The sequence below is a fragment of the Canis aureus genome, chromosome 12 (assembly GCF_053574225.1).
Source record: "Canis aureus isolate CA01 chromosome 12, VMU_Caureus_v.1.0, whole genome shotgun sequence".
Classification (NCBI taxonomy): Eukaryota; Metazoa; Chordata; class Mammalia; order Carnivora; family Canidae; genus Canis; species Canis aureus.
The window spans coordinates 43,257,351-43,280,631 of record NC_135622.1 but is presented as its reverse complement, the minus strand read 5'-3'; the positions used below and the strand labels follow the sequence as shown (position 1 = coordinate 43,280,631).

At 41.3% G+C, this 23,281-nt stretch overlaps 2 protein-coding genes across 14 annotated transcripts in view; one reads left to right on the top strand and one right to left on the bottom strand.

The window, feature by feature from the left end:
* The window catches only part of LOC144324513 (GPN-loop GTPase 1), a 25,176-nt gene extending 1,895 nt beyond the window's left edge, over positions 1 to 23,281 (top strand). For 2 of the 5 annotated variants that reach the window (XR_013389994.1, XR_013389993.1), the window contains 11 exons: positions 4,075 to 4,112; positions 5,000 to 5,078; positions 5,287 to 5,381; positions 6,339 to 6,384; positions 7,029 to 7,175; positions 8,436 to 8,518; positions 9,969 to 10,008; positions 10,852 to 10,942; positions 15,464 to 15,571; positions 17,007 to 17,534; positions 20,342 to 21,711. Coding sequence is in view for 1 of the 5 variants with exons in the window: in XM_077915952.1 (XP_077772078.1) it covers positions 2,213 to 2,252; positions 3,063 to 3,129; positions 4,075 to 4,112; positions 5,000 to 5,078; positions 5,287 to 5,381; positions 6,339 to 6,384; positions 7,029 to 7,175; positions 8,436 to 8,518; positions 9,969 to 10,008; positions 10,852 to 10,942; positions 15,464 to 15,571; positions 17,007 to 17,092 (920 nt within the window). In the remaining 4 variants the exon portion in view is untranslated. Of the gene's footprint in view, positions 1 to 2,212; positions 2,253 to 3,062; positions 3,130 to 4,074; positions 4,113 to 4,999; positions 5,079 to 5,286; positions 5,382 to 6,338; positions 6,385 to 7,028; positions 7,176 to 8,435; positions 8,519 to 9,968; positions 10,009 to 10,851; positions 10,943 to 15,463; positions 15,572 to 17,006; positions 17,610 to 20,341; positions 21,712 to 21,975 lie in introns of those variants that run through there. The other 3 variants (XR_013389992.1, XR_013389991.1, XM_077915952.1) reach the window with 3 other exon arrangements.
* LOC144324506 (STAGA complex 65 subunit gamma) overlaps positions 3,211 to 23,281 on the bottom strand; it is a 29,826-nt gene continuing 9,755 nt past the window's right edge. For 3 of the 9 annotated variants that reach the window (XM_077915925.1, XM_077915926.1, XM_077915924.1), the window contains exons 5-6: positions 22,046 to 22,283; positions 20,233 to 20,576 (exon numbers count right to left, since the gene is read on the bottom strand). In XM_077915925.1, the coding sequence (XP_077772051.1) occupies positions 20,314 to 20,576; positions 22,046 to 22,283 (501 nt within the window). In that variant the 3' untranslated portion in view covers positions 20,233 to 20,313. Of the gene's footprint in view, positions 4,190 to 5,471; positions 5,520 to 7,390; positions 8,500 to 10,680; positions 10,751 to 20,003; positions 20,165 to 20,232; positions 20,577 to 22,045; positions 22,284 to 23,281 lie in introns of those variants that run through there. The other 6 variants (XR_013389983.1, XR_013389982.1, XR_013389984.1 and 3 more) reach the window with 6 other exon arrangements.

Sequence of the window (23,281 nt, the reverse complement as noted above, 5' to 3'; positions counted from 1 at the left end):
CATGATCCTGGAGTCCCGGGATGGAGTCCCATATCAGGCTCCCTGCATGGAGCCTGCTTCTCCATCTGCCTGTGTCTCTGCCTCTCTGTCTCTCATGAATAAATAAATCTTGAAAAAAAAAAAAAAAGAATCTAGGAGCTTCCTGATTTTCAGGCTGTCACTGTGCTAATCCTCTCATTTTTTCTCTCTTAATTCTGCTAAGCTACTTGGACCCTAATCATACTAATAAAGGAAAATCTTGTTCAGGAGCAGAGGTCATTTTGGGAAGTTGGGGAAAAAGTATCTTCTTGCTTAAAGGATGGACTTCTATCTGATGATAGATGACTAGATAAGATATATATGTGTGTGTGTATATATATCTGACTGGTAAGAAGATATATATATATTTGTAAATAATATACATATATGTATATAAATATATGTTTTTTGTAAAATTACTCAGCCATAAAAAAGAATGAAATCTTACCATTTGGGACTACATGGATGGACCTAGAGGATGTTATGCTAAGTGAAATTAGCCAAGACAGAGAAAGACAAATACCTTATGATTTCACTTACATGTGGAATCTAAAAAACAAAGCAGAAACAGACTCACAGATATAAGAAACAAACTGTTGGTTACCAGAGCAGGGAGGAGTTGGGAGTGAGTGAAATAGGTGAAGGGGATTAGGAGGTACAAACGTCCAGGTACACAATAAGTCATAGGGATATAACTTACAGATTAGGGAATAGAATTAATAGTATGATAACTTTGTATGATGACGCATGGTAACTAGACTTGTGGAGATCATTTTCAAATTTATAAAAATATTGAATCAATATGATGTAAACCTGAAACTAGTAAGATACTGTATGTCAGTTACACCTAAATTTTAGAAAAGATGGAATTCAAATAGTTGGTAGAGTCTGTAGGCTGGTAGACAGGTTTAGACAGTTAGATATTATTGGATGCATTAATTCCCTTTGAAAAATCAGGTCTGCATTACCCCTTGCTACCAGTAGGCAGTTAGTAAGAAATAAACGTTTTTTCTTGATTTAGCTCCCTTTTTCTTTGCGTGTGATCACTGCTAAGGTACTTAAGTTGTATAAAACTTTTCCCCTGGGGCTCCTGGGTGGCTCAGTGGTTTAGTGTCTGCCTTCATGCTCAGGGCATGATCCCAGAGTCCTGGGACCGAGTTCCACATCTGGCTCCCCTTAGGGAGCCTGCTTCTCCCTCTGCCTATGTCTCTGCTGCTCTCTCTGTGTCTCTCATGAATAAATGAATAAAATCTTAAAGAAAATCTTAGAGAAGAAAAAAAAAAAAACCAACTTGGCTACATTACTTAAAAACACACACAACACAGGGCAGCCCAGGTGGCTCAGTGGTTTAGCGCCACCTTTAGCCCAGGGCCTGATCCTGGAGACCTAGGATCAAGTACCACGTCAGGCTCCCTGCATGAAACCTGCTTCTCTCTCTCTCTCTCTCTCTCTCTCTCTTTCTCTCTCGTTAATGAATAAATAAAATCTTAAACACACACACAAAACTTCTCTCCTCGTCTCAGACTGTTTCTACCATAACTTCTGAGCCCGTAGCCTAACATTTTTCATGGATTGCTTGCCAGTTACCAAGTAAGGAAGGAAACCAATGTGAAGCTGGGGGGATTAGTAGAAGAGAATGCAGACAAGAGAAGCCTGAAAGGCTGGTTTCAGCTTCTTGTTGGTAGGAAGATACTTGCAGGGCACTTTCTGCCTTTCCGTTCTTCTCTTAACGATCTTGCTTTTTTCTGTATCACAGTTCAGTGACCTTAGCTTAAAACTTTAGAAAATCGACTTGAAAAGTAACTGAGATACCAGGAGAGAAAAACTTATTTTTGTTTTCCTCAGAGGAAGCAGAGATGACTTGAGAGGCCCATTGTCTAAGGATGTTATAGGTGGAGTGTCTCAAACTATATTGTGTCCATGTGGGGTTTTTTTTTTTTTTTTGTAAGATTATTTTTTTAAGCTTTTTACTTATTTATTCATGATAGACACAGAGAGAGAGAGAGCGAGCGAGCGAGACAGGCAGAGACACATGCAGAGGGAGAAGCAGGAGAAAGGAGCCCGACGTGGGACTCAATCCCGGGATCTCCGGATCACGTCTGGGCCGAAGGCGGGCGCTAAACCGCTGAGCCACCCAGGGATTCCCTTGTTTCTATGTGTTAAATTCCATTGAATTCTTCTCCCCCCCTCCCAGATATTCGTGACACTGTGAAGTATAAAGAAGTCATGAAACAGTATCCTTTTCTGCATCTACTTCATTGAGTCATCCCTAACTAGTTACTGTCTGTATTTTGTGGCTTTGAGAGTATTCTGCATTTTCTTTGTGAAATATACTAGCAAAAGCATTTAACTGCTTTAAAGCAATTTACTTAAGAGGATAGAAAGATGAGTGAGGAGAGGTATTATAGGTGATTAGACTATTACACCTTGTGGTTTCAATTTTCTTACCATCTTTCTAGACTATGGGCTGTTGTAATTAGAAAGCACCCAGAGTGGGAGGCTGGGTAGCTGGTGCCATGCCTTGCTTCCACAAAGTAGTATTGCCCTGGAGGCCACTGCCTCCTCTGATTGGGAGACTCAAATGAGTAGGTTTATTTAAGAGCATTGAGTGTTAGTACATGCTGTATGAAATGTGTACTTTCCTTGCAGGTAGATGTAGCTGGGTAGACCAATAATAATCAGCAGGTTGACCAGTGAGGATCAGAGCAAGGAGTGTGATATCTTCAGTGATATTTTAAGACCTTAGCGTCTAATACCATTAAGCTGTCAGTGCCAAGTGCATCTGTCTGTTAGATTTTGGTCACTTTAATCTCTTCATTTTGCCTAGGCATCCCCAGAATGATAAAGGAATGAGGAAGATGTTGATAATGAAAATTCCTTGTGAGGTTAAGTTTGTGTGGTATATACTAGTCAAGGATTAGCTGCCAGTTTCCATTTGTGGAACACTAAGGTTACGGTGCTATGTGTGTGAATAATATCCTAAGTGTGAGTTTCATCACCTAAATTGATCTGTAAGTAATTTAAATCCTCAACTTGGTGTCCAGGTACGGGCTTGGGCCAAACGGCGGTATAGTGACCTCACTCAATCTCTTTGCTACCAGATTTGATCAGGTATGTCTGTTTTTACTTTTATAGACATGACTGTGTAGAAACCTATGACTTTTTTTTTTTTTTATTAAACAGATGACAGACTTATTTTTTTTTAAAGATTTATTTATTTTTGATAGAGAGGGGGGTGGGTGGGGGCAGAGATACAGGAGGAGGGAGAAGCAGGCTCCATGCCGGGAGCCCGATGTGGGACTCCATCCTGGGACTCCAGGATCACGCCCTGGGCCAAAGGCAGGCGCCAGACCGCTGAGCCACACAGGGATCCCCAAAAACCTCTGACTTTTGAATGCCTAGCTTGCTCACATTGGGAAAGAAGAGCAATAAACCTGGATATACATATGGAAAATAAGTAAACATTTTGATAGAGAAGTAAGTTATGACAGGATAATCAGTATTGTGAGACACTTCACATTTAATATTGGTGATGGCCAATAAAACAAAAATCTAGGTTCTTTTCTTGATCTTGGCTTATAGTGTCACCTTGAGGATGGAGGGAAGGATTGGGGAGTGGGAGGGGTAGCAGGCATGGAATGGAAAGATAATGGGGCTTTTTTACATGTGACAGATAATTGTCACTGTTTAGGTTTTTCTCCTACTTCTACAAGAGTGGTGTTTTGTAATCATGAATTTTTTACCCTCATGTCACTCCAAGAGACAGGCTGTTAAACATTTTATACCAAAGTACTAAGAGATATGACCTGAAAGTGAGAGATCGTCTTCAGCTTCTCAGGACCCTGCAGTACACTCTGGGGTGTTGGGGTGTGTCAGTGCTGCTGATGTGACTGTGTTTCCTTAGTTCATGGAGTTTATTAGTTGGTGTCCTAAGACTGAGAACAGAGATTAGAGATTCAGTAGTTGATAGTTGCTTATAAGGTGGGCCGCCCTGGAAACGGTGATTTTTGTATTGAAGATGGATCCTGTTTTTAATTGGCATCTTTTTTCTTTCAGGTGATGAAATTTATTGAGAAGGCCCAGAACATGTCTAAGTAAGTGCTTTTGGCTTAACACCTGTTTATTACTCTGTAGTTGACGTGTCTCAAGGATTTCAGGATACCATCGGGCTCTGAAAGGGTGTAGATAGAGATGAAACCATTAGAAGTGAAACAAAAAGGTGGGCAAAAGAAATCATTAAGATGCTCTACAGTGATGAGCTAAATTCAATAGTATCCTACCCCCAATCACTGTCATATATGCCCACGGCTTCCCAGGAGGTGTTTTAAGACTTTGTCCAAATTCAGTTGTCTCCCTGCCTTCTCTTGGGAAAACACATTTGTTGGCATTAAAATCTCTGAAGTACCTTTCTAACCCTTGTTTAAAAATAAATCTTCAGGGGCGCCTGGGTAGCTCGGTGGTTGGGTGTCTGTCTTTGACTCAGGTCGTGACCCCAGGGTTCTGGGATTGAGTCCTGCATCGGGCTCCCTGCAGGGAGCCTGCTTCTCCCTCTGTTTATGTCTCTGTGTCTCTCATGAAGAAATAAATAAATCTTTAAAAAAAATAAAAGACTATATGCTCATTATAGAGAATTCAAAACCTTCCTTCAACCCCCCCACCACGACCCCAAGAAACCAGATGGTTCCCCAAGGGATTTGCCTTCTGGTTTTGTTTATCTCTCATTTTTAACACAGTGTGTTTCTAAAACGATCATAGTTTCTTCTGTGATAATTTGCAGCAATTTGTAGACTGCTACTCCTGCCTGGTATCATGAATACTGGACAGGTAGTATATGTTTTAAGGGCAGTGGGAGGAAGTTAGACTTGACAGTGTGAAGAGGTTATTTCTTCTTGGATAAGCAGATGTTCAGTGTTACGTGTGCTGGAATAGCTTTCAGTATTTCACAGGTGTGATACTTCTCGAATGGTTGTTCTTGATACAGATATGTCTTGATTGACACACCTGGACAGATTGAGGTTTTCACGTGGTCAGCTTCTGGGACAATCATCACTGAAGCCCTGGTGAGTATTCAAGGACTTGTTAGACTAACTGGAGAGCTAAACTGGTTAAGCATCTTTTTATTGAGTGGGATGCTATATGGGAAGTTAGTTGTGGAAGCTCTTGGCACCCTGCCTAAAGTGGTTTTCCCTTGCTAAGGAAGGTGGGAAAAGAGTTTGGAGATAGGTCTTGAGTCCTTTGACTAAGGCTGTGATTATTTTGTGGCTTTAGGCCTCCTCATTTCCCACAGTTGTCATATACGTCATGGATACATCAAGAAGTACCAATCCAGTGACCTTCATGTCCAATATGCTCTATGCCTGCAGGTAATGGATTGTTGGTGGGCCATGGTATTACATCAAGGTAGGAGGCCTCCTCTTTTCTTTTTTATATTTGAGTCCTGAGTGCTTACCAACCTGGATTTGTGCTCATTCAGATGTGCCCCTCAGTTTAGTAGTTGTGAGCTGGGGAGAGATTAGATGAGAAAAGAGGCATATGTGTTAGCATTCTCTTTGACCAGCTTCTCATCTTCCCCCTTTGCTTGTTACAGAAACAGGTAGTGTATGAACACGAACCTTTTGGTAGTTGCTCGCAGTTGAATGAAACGAGTCTAAATAGAATAGAGCCCTCTGATCTAAATGTTCCTTTTCTGTGTTATGACATGTAGACTTAAATTATAAAATGAGAGATTGTGAATAAAGAGATTTATCTATGATTCCAAAAAGCACAAGTTTGCCCCAACTTGGTGTCATTAAGGACAGAGAGACATGGCTTACTAGGGTATGTGAGTGCATTCGACATAGAGCAAGGGAAATTATTATGAAATTTGAGAGAATTTTATTTGGTGGATACATAAAAGCCATCACCAGCATTTGTGCCTTCTCCTAAGACTAGGGATATACCTTCTTGGTAGATGCAATAAATTGTAGTCCAAATAGAAATCTGATGTCTGACAGCGTTGTTTCCATATATATTGTTTAAAAGAGACAATTATTTGGTAGAAACAACCACACCAAAAAACCATACACAGAAAACCAGATGAATATCAAAGCATTCTTACTCCAAGAAAGAAAGAGAACGTATGTGTGTTGTTTGCCTAATGGTAGCGGTGAAGTACCTCTTCCTCTTGGGAGAGTAGAATGTGAGGGCTGTGTCAGGATGGATAGCTATATGTAGCGTCTGAACCCATTCCAGTTCTCGTTACTCGGTTCTAGCAGACTGACACTTGGGTAAGCAAGAGCTTAAGTGCTTTCACTGATAACGTCTTGATGTTTGATTTTCAGCATCTTGTACAAAACCAAGCTGCCTTTCATTGTGGTTATGAATAAAGTAAGTGGTTCCTTCCTTTTGTGGTTTAGTATTTCTTTTTCATCAGAACCTTGTGTTATTGGAAGGTTTAGGGGTTTGGGTAGGTGAGGATTTTCACATGTCGGAGAATAGATTCAAACTTAACTGAAACAAAGTCATGAGCGTTTGTAGGAAAAAGATTCAGTCGAATTAAATGAATATTTATTACTGGCTCTCCTCAGAGTAATTTAAAACTGGATAGAGTAGCCCCTCAATCATAGTGTATAGGTTATCCCTCAGAATCACAACTATGTATATGGGGGAGGGACTGCTTGTTAATTGGCAGAGCAATTAAAACAGAAAACTTCACTTTTCTTGAGTCGACAGCAAGGATTCAAGAGAGTACATGACTTCAGAGCCTAGAATGTGCTGGCATCTACTGTGGTCATGGTCACTTGGCAGTGGATAGTGAAGGGTCGGCTTCAACCAAGAGAACACATATGTTCATTTATTTACAGTAGCCGTGGTCCTTTATGGTTTATTGTAGTGGAGGAGGAAATGAGGGAAGCAGAGAAAAAAAATATGAATAGTTGCTTTGTGGTTGGCATTTAATTAAAATTATTTTGACGTTGTTTGGTATCTAAACACATCTCTGATTGCTGATAATTGTCTTCTGTTTGGTACAGACTGACATCATTGATCACAGCTTTGCAGTGGAATGGATGCAAGATTTTGAAGCTTTCCAAGATGCCTTGAATCAAGAGACTACATACGTCAGTAACCTGACTCGTTCAATGAGCCTGGTGTTGGATGAGTTTTACAGCTCACTTAAGGTAAACTTTCACCACTGCTTATACTGACAGTCCCTTCAGACATCCTCTTAACCATAGGGCTGGCGTTGAACCTGTCTTAGAAAAGAAGTTTGGTATTTTCACAAAGCATTTAAAGCATTACTTATTAAAAATTGGAGGTTTTCCCACCTCTTTTGCATGTTGCTTTCCAGTTTTAAAACTGGAAGTTTAAAAGATAAAGTAGAGGTGGCTGGCTATTTTTTTTTTTTTAAAAGATTCTATTTATTTATTTGAGAGAGAATAAGCGCACATGAGCAGGGAGAAGGGCAGAGGGAGAAGGAGAAGCCAGCTCCCTGCCGAACAGGGAGCCCGACATGGGCCTCTATCCCAGGACCCTGAGATCATGACCTGAGCCGAAGGCAGATGCCCAAACTATTGAGCCAACCAGGTACCCCATGGCTGGCTCTTAACCTCAGGGTCATGAGTTCGAGCCCCTCATTGGATATTTACTTAAAAAAAAAAAAAAAAAAAAAAGAAGATAAATAAGATAGTGACCCTACCTTCAGAGTTTATGATCTAGTTCAAAGAGAAGGGTACATACAGAATTGAAACATAATATATTGTGGTAAAGATCTTACTAAGATTGGAGGTTGGGCCTGATGCTGCTGAGGGGCAGATCACTCTTGAAATGAGGGATTTTGGAGGATATAGCATTAGAGGTATGCTTTGAAGGAAGGGTATGATTTACATAAGCAAATGTGAGTCGGGATGGCAGGGAGGATGGTAATTGCTCAAGCAAAGGCATTGAGATACTAATTTTTTTTTTAAAGATTTTATTTATTTGAGAGAAAGAGTGAGGGAGAACATGAGCAAGGGAAGGGGCAGGAGAGGGAGAAGCAGACTCCCTCCTGTGCAAGGAGCCTAATGCCGGGCTCCATCCCAGGATCTTGGACCACGACCCGAGCCAAAGGCAGACACTGAACCGACTGAGCCACCCAGGCACCCGAGATAATAATTTTTATAGAGAACAAGCAGTGGTTAGATTTGACAGGGAATAGATGAGAAGCCTCGCTGTGTGTTTCTCCTGATTTTCTTTTTATCCAGCCTTCTCTTTTCCATAAACTTCTTTCCATGGCTTTTGAGTATGTGTGCTGTTTTGTTTTAGCTTCACCCTTTGCCAGAGACTTCTTGAGGTATCTAAACTTCTTTTATGAAGATTTTATGATTTATTTGAACAAAGTAATATCTACACCATTTAAAAATACACAGTTGTTTGCTCAGTGGCATTGATGCTTTTGGCAGGTGGTGGGTGTGTCTGCTGTTCTGGGTACAGGCTTAGATGAACTCTTCGTGCAAGTCACCAGTGCTGCAGAAGAATATGAAAGGTGAGGATGAAGGAAAAATCCTCTTGATGATATTTTTAGTAACCCACAATCTGATACGATAGCAGTTTTGCCAGGCAAAGCATTTGGGTTTCACAGTGTAGGTATTACATTTGTCATTTGGATGTGTACTGGATCTGTGTGTGTACACTTAGGGATAAGAAGTCTCCATTAACCTTCTTTAAACATAGTGTACAACTTTCACTGTATTTACTGATTAAGAGCAAGAGTCTTCAGACTTTTCATTTTTTGTTTTTTAAAAAATTTTTAAGAGATCTTATTTACTTATTTGACAGCACAAGCAGGGGAGGCTGCAGGCAGAGAGGGAGCGAGAGAAGCAGGCTCCCCGCTGATTAGGGAGCCCAATGCAGGGCTTGATCCCAGGACCCTGGGATCATGACCCGAGCTGAAGGCAGATGCTTAACGGACAGAACCATACGGGCGCCCCATACATTTTTTTTTGCAAAAAGCCAGATTGTAAATATTTCAGGCTTTTGTAGGCCTTACGATCTTTGTTGCAACTCTCAACTGTCATTGTAGGGCGAAAGCATCCATAAACAGTTTGCAAACAAATGGGCATGGCTGTGTCCTAATAAAATTTATTTACAAAAATAGGCATGATTTGGCCTGTTTGCCACATTGGCTGACCCTGGATTAAGAACATAGCCTGTGGAGTCAGACAGACATGGGTTGGATTTCTGTTTTCTCCACTGAATAAAGGGGTGGCCTTAGCAGGTGTTCATCATTTGTACATCAGGGATAGTAGCATTTTATTGTTAAGGTTGTGAGCGTTATTTGAGAAAATATATCTGAAGCACCTAGTATAATGGCTGACACATAGCAAGCACATTTTACCATAAAGGATTGTTGTTACTGTTATCAGGTTAATACTGGAATTCTGTTTACTTAAAGGAAAATGTAATCCGAACACTTTCCTTGGGGGGTGGCATGATAATTGGCTTCCTTTGGCTTCATTTGTTAGCAAGATTCTAACAACCACATGGTGATTTTTAGACACATTATTTTGATTTTGATTCATCAGAGAAGGGGTCTTTCTGTGTGTTACCAAAGCCTCAGGACAGACCCTTTTGTTGTTGCCCAGATAAGCCACATAATTACACATTGAGCTTCCTGAGCCCAACAGGCCTACCTTCTTTTATTCATCACTGTGTTTATCCAAACAAATGATGAGCTCATCAGACATGAACTCCACAGAGTTCATCTTTCCCGGCCAGCAGTTTTTTGTCTCTTTGCTGGTTTCAGAGTGGGGACAAGCACTTTGACTTTTAATTTCATAGGGATAGAATATCAGTGACTAAGACTTGTTCCATGTAACATTCAGTAAAGTAAGGTCTTCTGTTACTGTCAGAGCCCTAGGAACATGGAAATGATGTGGAGGCGGGCAGGACAGATTATTAAACACAGGAATTTAGAAAGTGTTTTCTCTCTCCAGGGAGTATCGTCCTGAATATGAACGTCTGAAGAAGTCACTGGTAAGAGAGGAGGCTATGTGTATGTTTTGGGCCACTAAAAAAGAACTTTAAACCATGCACTAATCCTCCTGCCATAAATACTTTTTGGGGGGCTATCAGTGTATGTTCTACGTGTTTGTTATTTTAAATTAGTAAACCTGTAGGTGTGCTGTCTAGATGCAGGAGGGCCCCTTAATTGTTTTTCTTCTCTTTATGTGAATTTCTTAAAGTCTGATTTTTCCTGTTAGATTTGCTAAGCACTTCCTGGGCCCCACCCCACTCCTACTCTAAGCTGCATTTAAGAGCTGGTTATAGAATTTTAAGAAAAAAGTGGTTCACAGTGCTTATTCCAAATAATCGCTTGGCCTGCCCCCTTCAGCTCCATTGGGCCCCTTATCACTGCTGAGTCTGCTTGACGGTTCTTTTGATGGGTTCTTGTGACTAACTTCTGCAACCCCTAATTCATTCTGCAGAGCCCTCCAGTCTGAACTTGTGCTATCTTGATCCACACTGCTTGGTGTTTCTGTATCTGCTATCTCTTACCTGCCTCAATGTCTAAATAGCCTCTAGTGTTTGTGTGTATACTTAGTCATCTCCTGTTACAAGTCTGGCGTCTAATTCAGGGCTCCTATTTTTTTTTCCCTAAAGATTTTATTTGATTTATATTTATTTTGTAGAGAGAGAGGGTGTTACCTGGGTGGGGAGGGTGCGGAGGGAGGGAGAATCTTAAGCAGGCTCCATGCTCAGCTACACAGATCATGACCTGAACCGAAATTAAGAGTTAGATGCTTAACGGACTGAGCCACCCAGGCACCCCCTAGGACTCCTTTTTTAATATGAAGATATTTTTCTTTGTGTGTACAGGCCAATGCACAGAGCCAGCATCAGAAGGAACAACTGGAACGCCTTCGGAAAGATATGGGCTCTGTAGCCTTGGACACAGGGACTGCCACAGGTACTGGAGGGTCTCCTGGTGTTAGGAACTGAAAGGATGATGTGCGTATTTCCACTGAGCAGGAAGATACTTCTGTTTAAGAGCGAGAAAAGGATAAAAATATAATGTGTTTGAGATTGATCAATGTATTTATCTATCTATTCTACCGCTTTTGTTTTGTGTGTGATTTGCAAAGGTAAACTGGACGTTGTATTTAACTATACCACTTTGAGTTCTTCCTCTTCAGGTAGGTTTTGCTTTACTTCAGCTAGATACTTGATGTCTTCTCTATTTTCTTAAACACTTTACAAAAAACCTAAATTAGTTAACATACAGTGTATTAAGAAGTTGAGGGTAGAGTTTAGTGGTTCATCAGTTGCATAATAGCACCCAGTGCTTATCACATCAAGTGCCCTCCTTAACGCCTGTCCCCCAGTTACCCCATCCCCCCACTCAGTTTTCTTTTTTTTTTTTTTTTTTTAATATTTATTTATTTTTAATTGTAATAGTCACAGAGAGAGAGAGAGAGAGGCAGAGACACAGGCAGAGGGAGAAGCAGGCTCCATGCACCGGGAGCCCGACGTGGGATTCGATCCCGGGTCTCCAGGATCGCGCCCTGGGCCAAAGGCAGGCGCCAAACCGCTGCGCCACCCAGGGATCCCATCAGTTTTCTTAAATACGTTTTTTGCCTTCCACTCTCCTCCCTTGTTTCCTATTTATTTTGACCTACTCTCAGATTAACAGAAAAATTGTGTGGCTAGTAGAATTATTACTATGTAGCATTCAACCAGATTCACAAAATGTCAACATTTTACCACGTTGCTTCATTGTCTTCTTCTCATGATGTATGACTTTGTATATACGTATACATTTGTAAACAAAACATGTTCCTTTTTTCAGAGTCCTGTAAGTTATACACTTATTTTTCAATATCATCCTTGATACTTCTGTATTTCCTAAAACAAGGATATTTTATATAAGCTCATTACTAGAAATTAGGAAATGAACACTGCTACTGTCGTATAGTGTGTAATCCTTATTTAGGTGTAGCTGTTTGCCCTGTACAGCAGGAGAAAATCCTGGATCTGCATTGCATTTAGTTGTCTTGTCTCTCTCTCCTTTAATCTGGAATGTTTCTTTAGACTTTGTGTTTCACAGCAGTGATAATTTGCAAGTATGTGGGACAGATATTTTATAGGATGTTCCTCAGCTTGGGTTTGACTGATATTCCCTCAGGACTCAATTCAGGTGGCTCCTTTTTGGCAGAACTTTACAGAAGTGGAATTTGTGACTTTTCCATGCATCACATCAGGAGACACATGATGTTGATTTGTCCCATTGTTGGTGATGTTAATTTTAAGTACTCAAAGTGGTGTCTGCCAGGTTTTTCTATGAAAAGTTATTTTTCCCTTGATAAGTATTTTGTGGGTGATGCTTTGAGACCCTACGAATGTCCTTTTAATTCTCACATGTTTACCCACTAATTTTAATATCCATTAATCTAATAGGGATAGTATCGTTTTCTGTGATGCATGTTGGAAATATCTTCTCGCTGTTTGTCGCTCGTTTTTTGACTTTGTCCATGGTGTTATTTTTCCTGGTGAAAATTTTTGTTTTGTTTTGATGTAGTCAAATTTACTTGCCTTCTCTTCACTGCATCTGGATCTTGAGTGATAATTGGGAATCCCTTACTTATACTGTGTTAAAGAGGAATTCACTCACGTTTTATTGTAGTACTTAATATGGAATCATTGTCTACATTTAAAGATTTTTATTTATTTGAGAGAGAGAGAGAGAGAGAGAGAGAAAACGTACCAGTGTGAGTAGGGGGTAGGAGCAAAGAGGGAGGGAAAAGGAGGAGAGACAGAATTTGCTCTGCATTGAGCATGGAGCCTGACATGGAGCTGAGTCACACGACCCTGAGATCATGACCTGAGCTGAAACCAAGAGTCAGAGGCTTAACCGACTGAGCCACCCAGGCAGCCCTCGTTCTCTGCCTTTAGATCCGCGTTCCATTTAGAGTTTCTTCTGTGGATGGTGTGAAGTATAGGTCTGTGTTACCTTTTTTATAAACAGTTGTACCTGCCCTATTTCTCAAAAAGTCTGCCTTTGCCCCAGTGATCTGAGATGGAATACTAAAGTTCCATGTGTACCTGGGTATATTTTTGGACTCCCTGTCTTATTCTTCTGGACTGTCTGGGTCTGTACCACACTGTTATAATTATCTAGGGTCTTTATAGAATGTTTTAATGTCTGCTTTGGCTAATCCTTTTTCATATTTTTCTTTTTTAGCATTTCCTTGGCTATTGCATGTTTATTTTTCCACGTGAACTTAAGCATCAACTAATTTAGCTTGCTAAAAAAACAAACAAAAAAAAACAAAACTTTTTGGTATTTTTTATTGGTCTTGCATTATGTTCATTAATATAGGGAAAACTGACAGTTGTCCTATTGAGTCCCCCTATCCAGGAACAAGGACTATGTTTATATTTTCAAGTGTACTTTTGTATTTTTCAGGAGTTTCTTCCTCATGTGATTTTTGCATAGTTCTTGTTAAAATTTTCCAAGGATTTTATCTTCTTCTAGTGTTGAAATGGGATTTTCTGAACCATTGTATCTTGTAATGGGTTGTGTTTGTGTATTTGAAGGTGTTTTTTTTTTTTTTTTTAATTTTTATTCATTTATGATAGTTACAGAGAGAGAGAGAGAGAGAGAGAGAGGCCAGAGACACAGGCAGAGGGAGAAGCAGGCTCCATGCACCGGGAGCCCGATGTGGGATTTGATCCCGGGTCTCCAGGATCGCGCCCTGGGCCAAAGGCAGGCACCAAACCGCTGCGCCACCCAGGGATCCCCTGAAGGTGTTTTATTTCCATATATTAGTCTTTTTATTTGGCCCCTTTTATGAATTTTTTTGTTTTTAAATTTTTTTAAAGATTGTTTATTTGAGAAAGCGCATAAGGTGGGAGTGGCAGAGGGGGAGGGAGAGGAAGAAAGAATTGGAAGCTGGCGCCTGGGTGGCTCAGTCGGTGGAGCGCCCGATTCTTGGTTTCAGCTCAGTTTATGAACTCAACACAGAGTGAGGAGCCCAGTGTGGAGCTTGAGCCCATGACCCATGAGATCATAACCTGAGCTGAAACCAACAATCGGGCACTCCACTGACTGAGCCACCCAGGCGCCCCTGTATTTTCTTATTGTTTGAATTCATTTTGTCATTGATTCTTAGGGGCTTCTAGATTGGCGCTCATATTTCGTATGTATGCACCCCCACCCATCCACACTTATGGATGGACTGACCTTTAAGGAATGAAGTACTACTCATGAAAGCTGTTGCTGTATCTTCGATAGTCAATGCAAAGCAGCTTGGAGGGGGAGGTGCTGGACTGTGGCTCGTTTCCCAGTTAAGTGAACTGGCCTGGCCATCCTTGCACACCTCAGCGACATAAGCATCTGTGTGCTGCGCTCCTTTGAATCACTCAAGAATATGTGAAGCAGGGCAGCCTGGGTGGCTCAGCGGTTGAGCTGATGAGCCCAGGGCATGATCCTGGAGACCTGGGATCTCGTCCCATGTCAGGCTCCCTCCATGGAGCCTGCTTTTCCCTCTGCCTGTGTCTCTGCCTCTCTCTCTCCCTCTCTGTCTCTCATGAACAAATAAATTAAAAATCTTAAAAAAATATGTGAAGCAGTAAGTGTTCAATCTGCTGCAAAAGGTCTTTCACACTCAGATAACCTGTTAAAGGTTGAAGACTTGCAGTAAATTATTGGGGGAGCATCCCAAGTATAGTTAGGCACCGACTGAAGCTCTGACTGTTAACACGCCATGCCACCGTCCGTCTTCAGGGCCGCAGGCCCCCAGAGATCTGTGTCTCTTGCTGTTGTCACTGTTGGCCTCCTCAATCCCCAGCTGACTTTTCTCTGATGAGCCTCCTGAAGGCTCTAGGATATGTGGCATCATGGAGGTTCTTGTAAAGCCCAACCCTCGCAGGCTGAATTCGACTTTACTTGGGACTTAGCCCTAGTTGAGTTTCTCGGAGTAGGAAATTAGTCTCTAAGAGTAGATTCAGTTTCCCATTTTCCTCCTTCCCTCTTTTTCTTGAATAATATCTGGGCTCCTTTGCTGCCTGCCATTTTACCATCTGTTCTCTTCAGACCCTCAGAACTTAAATTTCCATCTGGATCTTCCTTTACCCTGACTCCCCAGCACACTGCATCTGCTCAGATGTCCTTAGTCTTCATAAGAAAAACTATAGCCTCTTCTAGGAGCTAGTAAGAATGAAAGAGGGCAAGCTACTTGAAAATTATTTTCTTCAGCTTAAAAAGAGCACCTTGCGGTTACTGGGATCCTGGAAGCATTTTGTGAACTATACTACTGTAAAAGTTAAGTGGTATTAACAATAATACATTTAGAAAAGGTAAAATCCTGCATTTATATTTATCACGACCACTTTCATCCTGCCAATTTATAACCATAGTCACTGAATCAGAATCATCTTTTTGAGGACATATAGGTTCATGACATGCTACTGATTGGTGTTTTCTCTGTAGACAGCTTATCTCCTGCACTTGACCCTTCTGACTTGATCCTGACTCGGGGAACTTTGGATGAAGAGGATGACGAAGCCGACAGTGATACTGATGATATTGATCACAGAGGTGAGAGGTGGCTGAAGTGGCTCATGAAGAGAGTAGCTGCTCATCCCCATCATGTTTGCTCGGGAGCTTCTTATTCAGAGAAACCTTACACATGCAGCCAGTGATAGGGGAGAGAAGAGATGGCATTGGATATAGCAGCAGGAAAGAGTTCATGTATTGAGAGTTCCTGGCCTCTACTGAACGGTCAACATTGAGCTCATTACAGGCTTTTAATTAGTCTTGTGTCTTCTCATCTTTAGCTCGAAATCCATTTGAGAAATCTAGAATTTTTGTTTTCTGTAAATACTCTCTTAAGAATACATAGGGGGTGAGGGGCAGCCTGGGTGGCTCAGCGGTTTAGCGTCGCCTTCAGTCCAGGGTGTGATCCTGGAGACCCGGGATCGAGTCCCGCATTGGCTCCCTGCATGGAGCCTGCTTCTCCCTCTGCCTGTGTCTCTGCCTCTCTCTCTGTGTGTCTCTCATGAATAAATAAATAAAATCTTTAAAAAAAAAAAAGAAAAAAAAAAGAACACTTAGGGCGTGAGGGGCAAGAATGCATAAGGTGGCCTCAGCAGGGTTCCATCTGGCATAGTTTATGGACTGTGATCAGAATCCGTTTCTTGAAACATTTTTCGGTTCTAGCTACGACCAAGAGCAAACCTCTCTTTGCCGTCCAGTATGCTGGATGCTAACATCAAATGGCTCGTTGACTCAGACTTATTGAGGTATAATTTACAAACAGTAAAGCCCACCCTTTTTAAGAGTTTTTAGTTTGCTGAATTTTAACAAATATATGTGCATTAGTAACAGCCATCATAGGTCAAGATACGGAATACTTCCACCACCCCCAAAAGTTCCTCATGCTTGTTTTTATTCAGTTCCCTTTCTGCACACTTAGTTTTTGGCAATCACTAATCTGATTCCTATTACTGTAATTTGCTTTTTTCTAGAATGTTGTATAATTGGAATCGCAGTGTTTTAGCTTTTCGCGTTTGACTTTTTTCAGTCAGTGTAATGCTCTTGCAGTCCATCCTTGTGTCAGAAGTATGTTCTTTTTACCGATGAATAATAATATGCCATGATATGCCTTTTACCATGAGTGGTCTATCCATTCATCAGCTGATTGCCATTAGGGTTGTTTCCAGATTTTAGCTGTTACGAATAAAGCTGCTGTATATATTTCTCTTGGTTAAAAATACCTAGGAGCGGGACCTCATTTTAGTTACTTTATGAGGGAGGTATTCTCCCCACTCATAGATGAAAGAAATTGTACGTTTTGGGCAACATGATAAATAGAGCATGCTTGTAGAAGATATTTCTTCTTTGGGAGAAGTAAACACTTAGTTTATTAGAAGCAGAGTACTGTTTCTGATGGATTAGTGACAGCAGCTCTAATCTACCATTATCTGATACCTTTCTAATGGGAAAGTTAAGAATTGACCTTTTTTCCTTGCAGTTACAGAGGAAAGCCGTGAAGAGCCAGCATTCCAGAATTTTATGCAAGAATCAATGGCACAGTACTGGAAGAGAAACAACAAGTAGTTTCTAGAAGTCTGAAATTTTGGAACCCTGAAGGAACTATCCTAACCTCTGATGGGGGCTACTATAAAGGACAATTTTGTTCAGAGTAGCACTGTTTCTCTTATAGGGAAATTTGACTCAGACGCAGCCAGGGATACAAGACCATTGGACCTAACAGGCTTCACGTTTTATCATTTCAACTTAAGTACTTTTGCTGCTGATGGATGGAACAGAGAGAACTTACTATTCACCTCAAATCTCTATTAGGCTGGATCTGTACTCTACTCTCCCGTCTTGCCCTTGACCCTGTACCATGAATTCCCCTCCTTTTAGCAGAAAGGGCGAGAGGAATCATGAGCTTCCCCGGGGTGGCAGCAGTCTGCTTGGCAACCAGTCAATGTTGGCTACAAAAGGTGCCTCACACGAAGTACCTCATTGTAGAATAACAGGTTCATTGAAGAAGGTGAGCAAAACATAGGATTAATGAATAAGAATCCTGCTTTGGATGGTGACTTGGATAAAGAGTTTTAAATTTTAACTTTAAGTCTGCCTGTCATAATTTCAAATAAGAAAATTATGTAATTGCAAGTAGGTTCGCTTCTATTCAACACAGAGGTTTAAAGCCACGTGTCCAAACCTGTCTCAGTAAAAGAGGGGATGTTTACTAAAGTCTCTCTTGTAAATAAACCAAGTAACTGAGTACAGAGCCAGGCACTGTTTGTATTATACATTAACCTTAAGGCAAAGTATCTTTTGTAATTTACTCAAAGGCCATGGATTTGGGTCAGGTGCATATTCCATATATAAATAATGGCCTTGGTAGGGTTTGCCCTGCCTCCACATTCTTCACAGGACACAGTAAAACTGCGTTTCTCTCAGGAAAGTTTATCCCTGCCTAACCTGTACTCCAGTTCAGTGGTTCTCAAGTGTGGTCATTGGATCAGAAGCATCAGCATGACCTGGGGAATTGTTACGAGACACAACACTCAAGATCTGAATGAAACTATGGGTGTGGAACCTAGAAATCTGTTTTAATAAGTCCTTCAGAGGATTCCCATGTACATGAAGTTTGAGAACCACTGCCCTAACTACCATAGCCTGTGACAGTTCCAGGCCTTGAGAATCTCCAGTATCTCAAAACGACCTGCTATATCAGAGTACCTAACCTTAACCATCTGGTGCCTATTCTCCAATGTAAATATTCCAAAAAGTATTTTATTTTGCCATTAAGTATTAATTTCAGTGTTCTATACCTGTCGATTATAAGCCTATATCGATCTATAGGTATCTATACTTAGAGATATTAATTTCAATATTCTATATCTAGAAACCACTAGGCTAAAACTTTGAACGGTTCAAAAGGAAACCATCTGCAAAGCAAGACTCTGAACATACTTGGTTTTCCCCTTTTAGTGCCTTTGAATACTTCTTTAAAAAATAATTTGTCTGGAGGTGCCCGAGTCGCTCTGTTGGTTAAGCATCTGACTCGATTTCAACACAGGTCTTGGTCTCAGGGTCGTAAGTTCAAGCCCCATACTGGGTGTGGAGCTTACTTAAAAAAAAAAAAAAAAAAAAAAAAAAGCCCTATTCCTTAAGCTCTATTTTATAAGGACAGAGAGAAAGTCTTCCTTATCTTTGTATACCTTGTACAAAAACCAATACATAATTGGTGTTCAATAAGTGTCTGCCAACTGAATGAATTAAATGCTAGATGACTACTTTATGGAAACTGCCTGATATCTGCTTTCATAAATAGGGAAAGATGAAGCTAGGTGTGGATGGGAGTTTAGAGAATTGTGTTCAGGATTGTGCAATTAGCAAATTTATAAATTATCTGAGATTTTTTTAAGTTTTTATTAGAGAATGTGCGTGCTTGGGTGGGGAGAGGGGCAGAGAAAAACAGACTCGGGGCTTGATCTCAGGACCCCAAGATCATGACCTGAGTCAAAGTGAGATGCTTAACAGCTTGAAAGCTACCTAGGTTACCCTGCATTCATCTTTGTTCTCAGTGCCTCAGACATTTAAGGCATTCAGGAATATACTAATTAAAGCTGTGCATTGATTTTGGTCATTTAAAAGAGTGTGCAGATTTCAAAAGACTGGTATTCTGCACCCGAAAAGCAAACTTGAGCAGTACTTAAATGCTGGTACCCGCTATCAAGGCATAAAGCACACATTTGTTAATTACCGCTAACAATTCCAGTGCTAATCATTCACTTAATAAACAAATGACTGAGACCATCAGATGCCAAGCAGGGCTGATCCTGTGATGGGTAACAATGTAAGGTTGAAGACATGATGTAAAGGAGAGAGATGTGTACCGCTAGCCTTTTAGCTGCCTAGCCAGCAGGAGCACAGTGCAGATGCTGAATTCTGGTAAAGGGATGGACTATTGTCCTCTGACGGCCAAGTAGATGCAACAAATGTAACTAGCACCAGTCTGTCCTTGGACAGGTCCTGTTTGCTTTGTTCCCAATGCAGAAAATGAAGGAAACATACATGGTAAAATATTTTTAAAAATCTGAATGGAAAAATAAGAAAATGACAGAATAAGGGTAGATGGAGTGAAGTCTAACGAAGAAGAGGGGCGCCTGGCTGGCTTAGGAAAGCATGTGACTCTTGAACCTGGGGTCGTGAGTTTGAGGGGTAAAGCTTAGTTGAACAAAAAAGAAACGACGCAGACGAGATGAGGGCTGTCTGAAGAAACACCACAGACCCCTGGTTTTGTGAGACATCATGCACAGCAAAACGTGTTTCAGAAAGACTACTGATCGATAAAGGGGGATTAGCTATTTCCTGTTAGGTTTTAGTACCAGGTTCCCAATGATTTGGCCCCAAAGTGAAGCAAGTTCAGTGAAAACACTGACATTTAACATCAGCATATATTTACTTGTGAATCTCTTCAAGCATAGCTTTGAGGTTTGATAATCTCAATCTGTACGATATCCCTGCAATATAGAGCCAAGCAGCAGGATTCTTCTCAGTTGTGCAAAGACAACAGTCCGGGACAGTGCATTGGTCTCCCGGTTACCATCCCGGTATTGTGAAGTGTCTGTGAAAGGTGGCTTGGTTGTAGAAAACTACAAAAACTAGCTGTAAAAGTAAAACGCAAACCTAATTGGTTAAAGTCAGCTCCAATGAAATCGGGAAAGTTCACTGTGTTTAAGAGTAAGAGTCACGTCACCTTTTATGGAAACAAATGTAATACATGAAGCTTGGAGAGAAAGTCTCCCCTTTACCTTTTATATTTTCCTCATCCTCTTCTTGCAGCGCTGGTTGAAAACAGGGGAGGACCCCATGAGGCTATCAGTGGAGTGGGAACCGTAGCTGCTGTCTGAGTCATCAGGACTCTGAGGGATCCCGGCTTCACTCATCCCGGACATGGGCTCCTCGAAGACATCACTGCCCAGCACGCCATGCCCAGACACATTGCCTTCTTCACTCTCTTGAGGCTCCATTTTCACATGGGCCAGATTCCAAAGAGGGGAAGCATTTACCTCTGTGCCTGGCAATGGAAGAAAATACAACCAGTGGTAAGCCAAGGCTGGAACACAGCAGACAAATATTTCATCGGGGCAGATTCCTAGCCTTTGAGCTCAGTCTTCAGTCTGAGTCTACTTGACTGGAGTCAAGGTTAGGTGGTCATCCTCTGTTCCTAAAACTAATAATTCTGAGTATTTTCTTTTTTTTTTTTTTAAGTATTCTGAGTATTTTGCTTTCCACTTCCTCCCCTACTTTAACCCCACCTCACCCACCAGCCATTTCCCTTAAATCAGGGAAGTAAAACTATGTAGGTGGAAAGATTCCCTGTCTCATGGCCCAAAGGCAGGCACAACCACAGGCTCTTAATCAGGTGTTAAGTTGCTTCTTTCCCTCCTTCCTTCTATAAGGCTGTCCTGTTTTCCTGCCTTTTGTTTGGGTCCCCGGTCCTCTCTCACAGTATGAACTTAACGATTACTACAAAATGCTGGCAGCAGTTCCTAGACTGCTGAAGAGTGTCATGGCTCCTAAATCTGTAACAATTTCTCTTTGGCCCTCCTGTCTCTGTTCTAGCAAAGCTCTTCTGTGGTTATTACCTCTTTCATGGTGAAAGGCTCTCTGGCCAACACTAAAAAATGTGGCCTTGGGCGCCTGGGTGGCTGTTGGTTAAGTGTCTGACTTTGCTAGGTCATGATCTCAGGGCCCTGGGATCAAACTCAGCATTGGGCTCCCAGCTCAGTGGGGAGTCAGCTTCTCCCTCTGCCCCTCCTCCCACTTGTGTACATGTGTGCGCCCTCTCAAATAAAAGCTTAAAATGTTTTAAAAAAATAATGTGGCCTGATTCTGTTTAGGATTTGTTACTTGTATCATTTGTGCATTGATGAAGTGACAATTTATATTTGAGTAGAACTGAGGATCGAAACTAATTTGCAATCTGACAGAAGGATCAAGTATCCTGGTTCCTAGGGTGATCACAGAGACTGTCTGGAAAAGGCCAGCTGCGTCGGATTGGATAGCCCTATTTCAGTCCCTTTCTGGTCGAATCTTTTGGGGGTACTCTAGCAAGGAAGCCCAACTATTCAAACAGCCTTGAGCAATTAGCCTTCCTTCATCTGTGTGGAAGTTGTCTTACTGAGTACAAGCATCAGGAAAGACAAATACAGCACACTAAGTACGGGATGAAGGGGACATCTGCCCACCCAGCTGGGTCAGCTAAATTAGCTCCAGTACTCAACAATAGAACACCTATTGCATCTACACCCTAACTCGGAATTATTTTAAAGAATGCCTGTAAAGTTGTGCTAGTCCTCCCTTCACTAATTACAAAGAAGAATGTTGACATATCTAGATCAGTGAGGCTGTATTTGTTTTTTTAGGCTTTCTATTTTCTTGCCCCCTCCCACTTTTTCCTCTCCTCTCCACAGTTTGATTCCAAAATGCCAGAAGTGCTGACATTGGCAGATATCCCAGAATCACAGTCAATTGTTTTCTTACTTGAAGCCTGTGGTGAAGCCTCAACTTCCAGGTTAGATGGGAAGCGCTCACTCTGAGCCCCGAGGACTCCCATGGGCAGTGACTGGTCTCCAGAAGCAAGGTCAGCCTCCAGTTCCTCACTGACAGGGAATGTGATGTCGCTCACAGGTTCTTCCTTGATCTTTACAGGTTTAGTGTCCTCTGTGGCCTTCTCAGGGTTGACAATCCTTTCATACTCCTCAGATAGTTGCTTACTAATCTGTTGGCAAGCAAGAGTCAATCTTCCAAAGAAATGTTAAAAGCAAAGTGGATGGTTAGCTTGTGGCATCGCACATAAAACCAACATAATATGAGTAAAGCAACCACTGCCAAAGGAAAGAACTGGTTTTTTGTTTCATTGTTTTAAAAGAGATTTTTATTTACTTATTCATGAAAGACACACACACAGAGAGGCAGAGACACAGGCAGAGGGAGAAGCAGGCGCCATGCAGGGAGCCCGACGCAGGACTCCATCCCGGGACCCCAGGATCACGTCCCGGGCTGAAGGCAGGTGCTAAACCGTTGAGCCACCCAGGTATCCCCTGATTTTTTGTTTTGTTTTTTACTTTTTTTTGAGCACAGCAGACACATGGAAGGAATTTGTTGAAGGTGCTGAGTTTGCATTTGTAAATGAGAGAGACACAATGAAGAAAAGTTGTTTTAGCAGAGAGTTTCTTATTAATTAATAAATAGTTGCATAAAGGTAAAAGAGACTTTGTTAAAGACAAATCAGAGTGGGGACAAAAGATCACATTTTTGGCTGTAAAAACTAATAGTTGAGATCTGTCCCCTAGGTGGATAATGAAGGGTATAGGAAATCTGGATCACTTAGCAAAGACTGTCAGGTGTTAACAATCCCTAATCGTATTTTAGATTTGGGGAAACCAAAACAATGAACAAATGACTTGCTTAAGGCCACAGGGTTTGAAGAGATTAGGTAGTTCTGGCTGCAACCAAAAATGGTATCTCTATCCCTTCTTCTGCCCTTGGGCAGTATCACTTCACTCTGTTTGGTTTTGCTTTTTATAGCACTTAATGCCACCTGAAATTGTTTTGATCACTTTTTATTTACTTGTTTTTGTTTCTCTCTTTAAGAATGCACGCTCAAGGGACTTACCTTATTAACTGCTGCTGTCTCACATATGCCTCACTCACAAAAGGCACTCAATAAATATTTATTGAATAAAGCATGGTAACCATATTCTCTCAGACTCCATA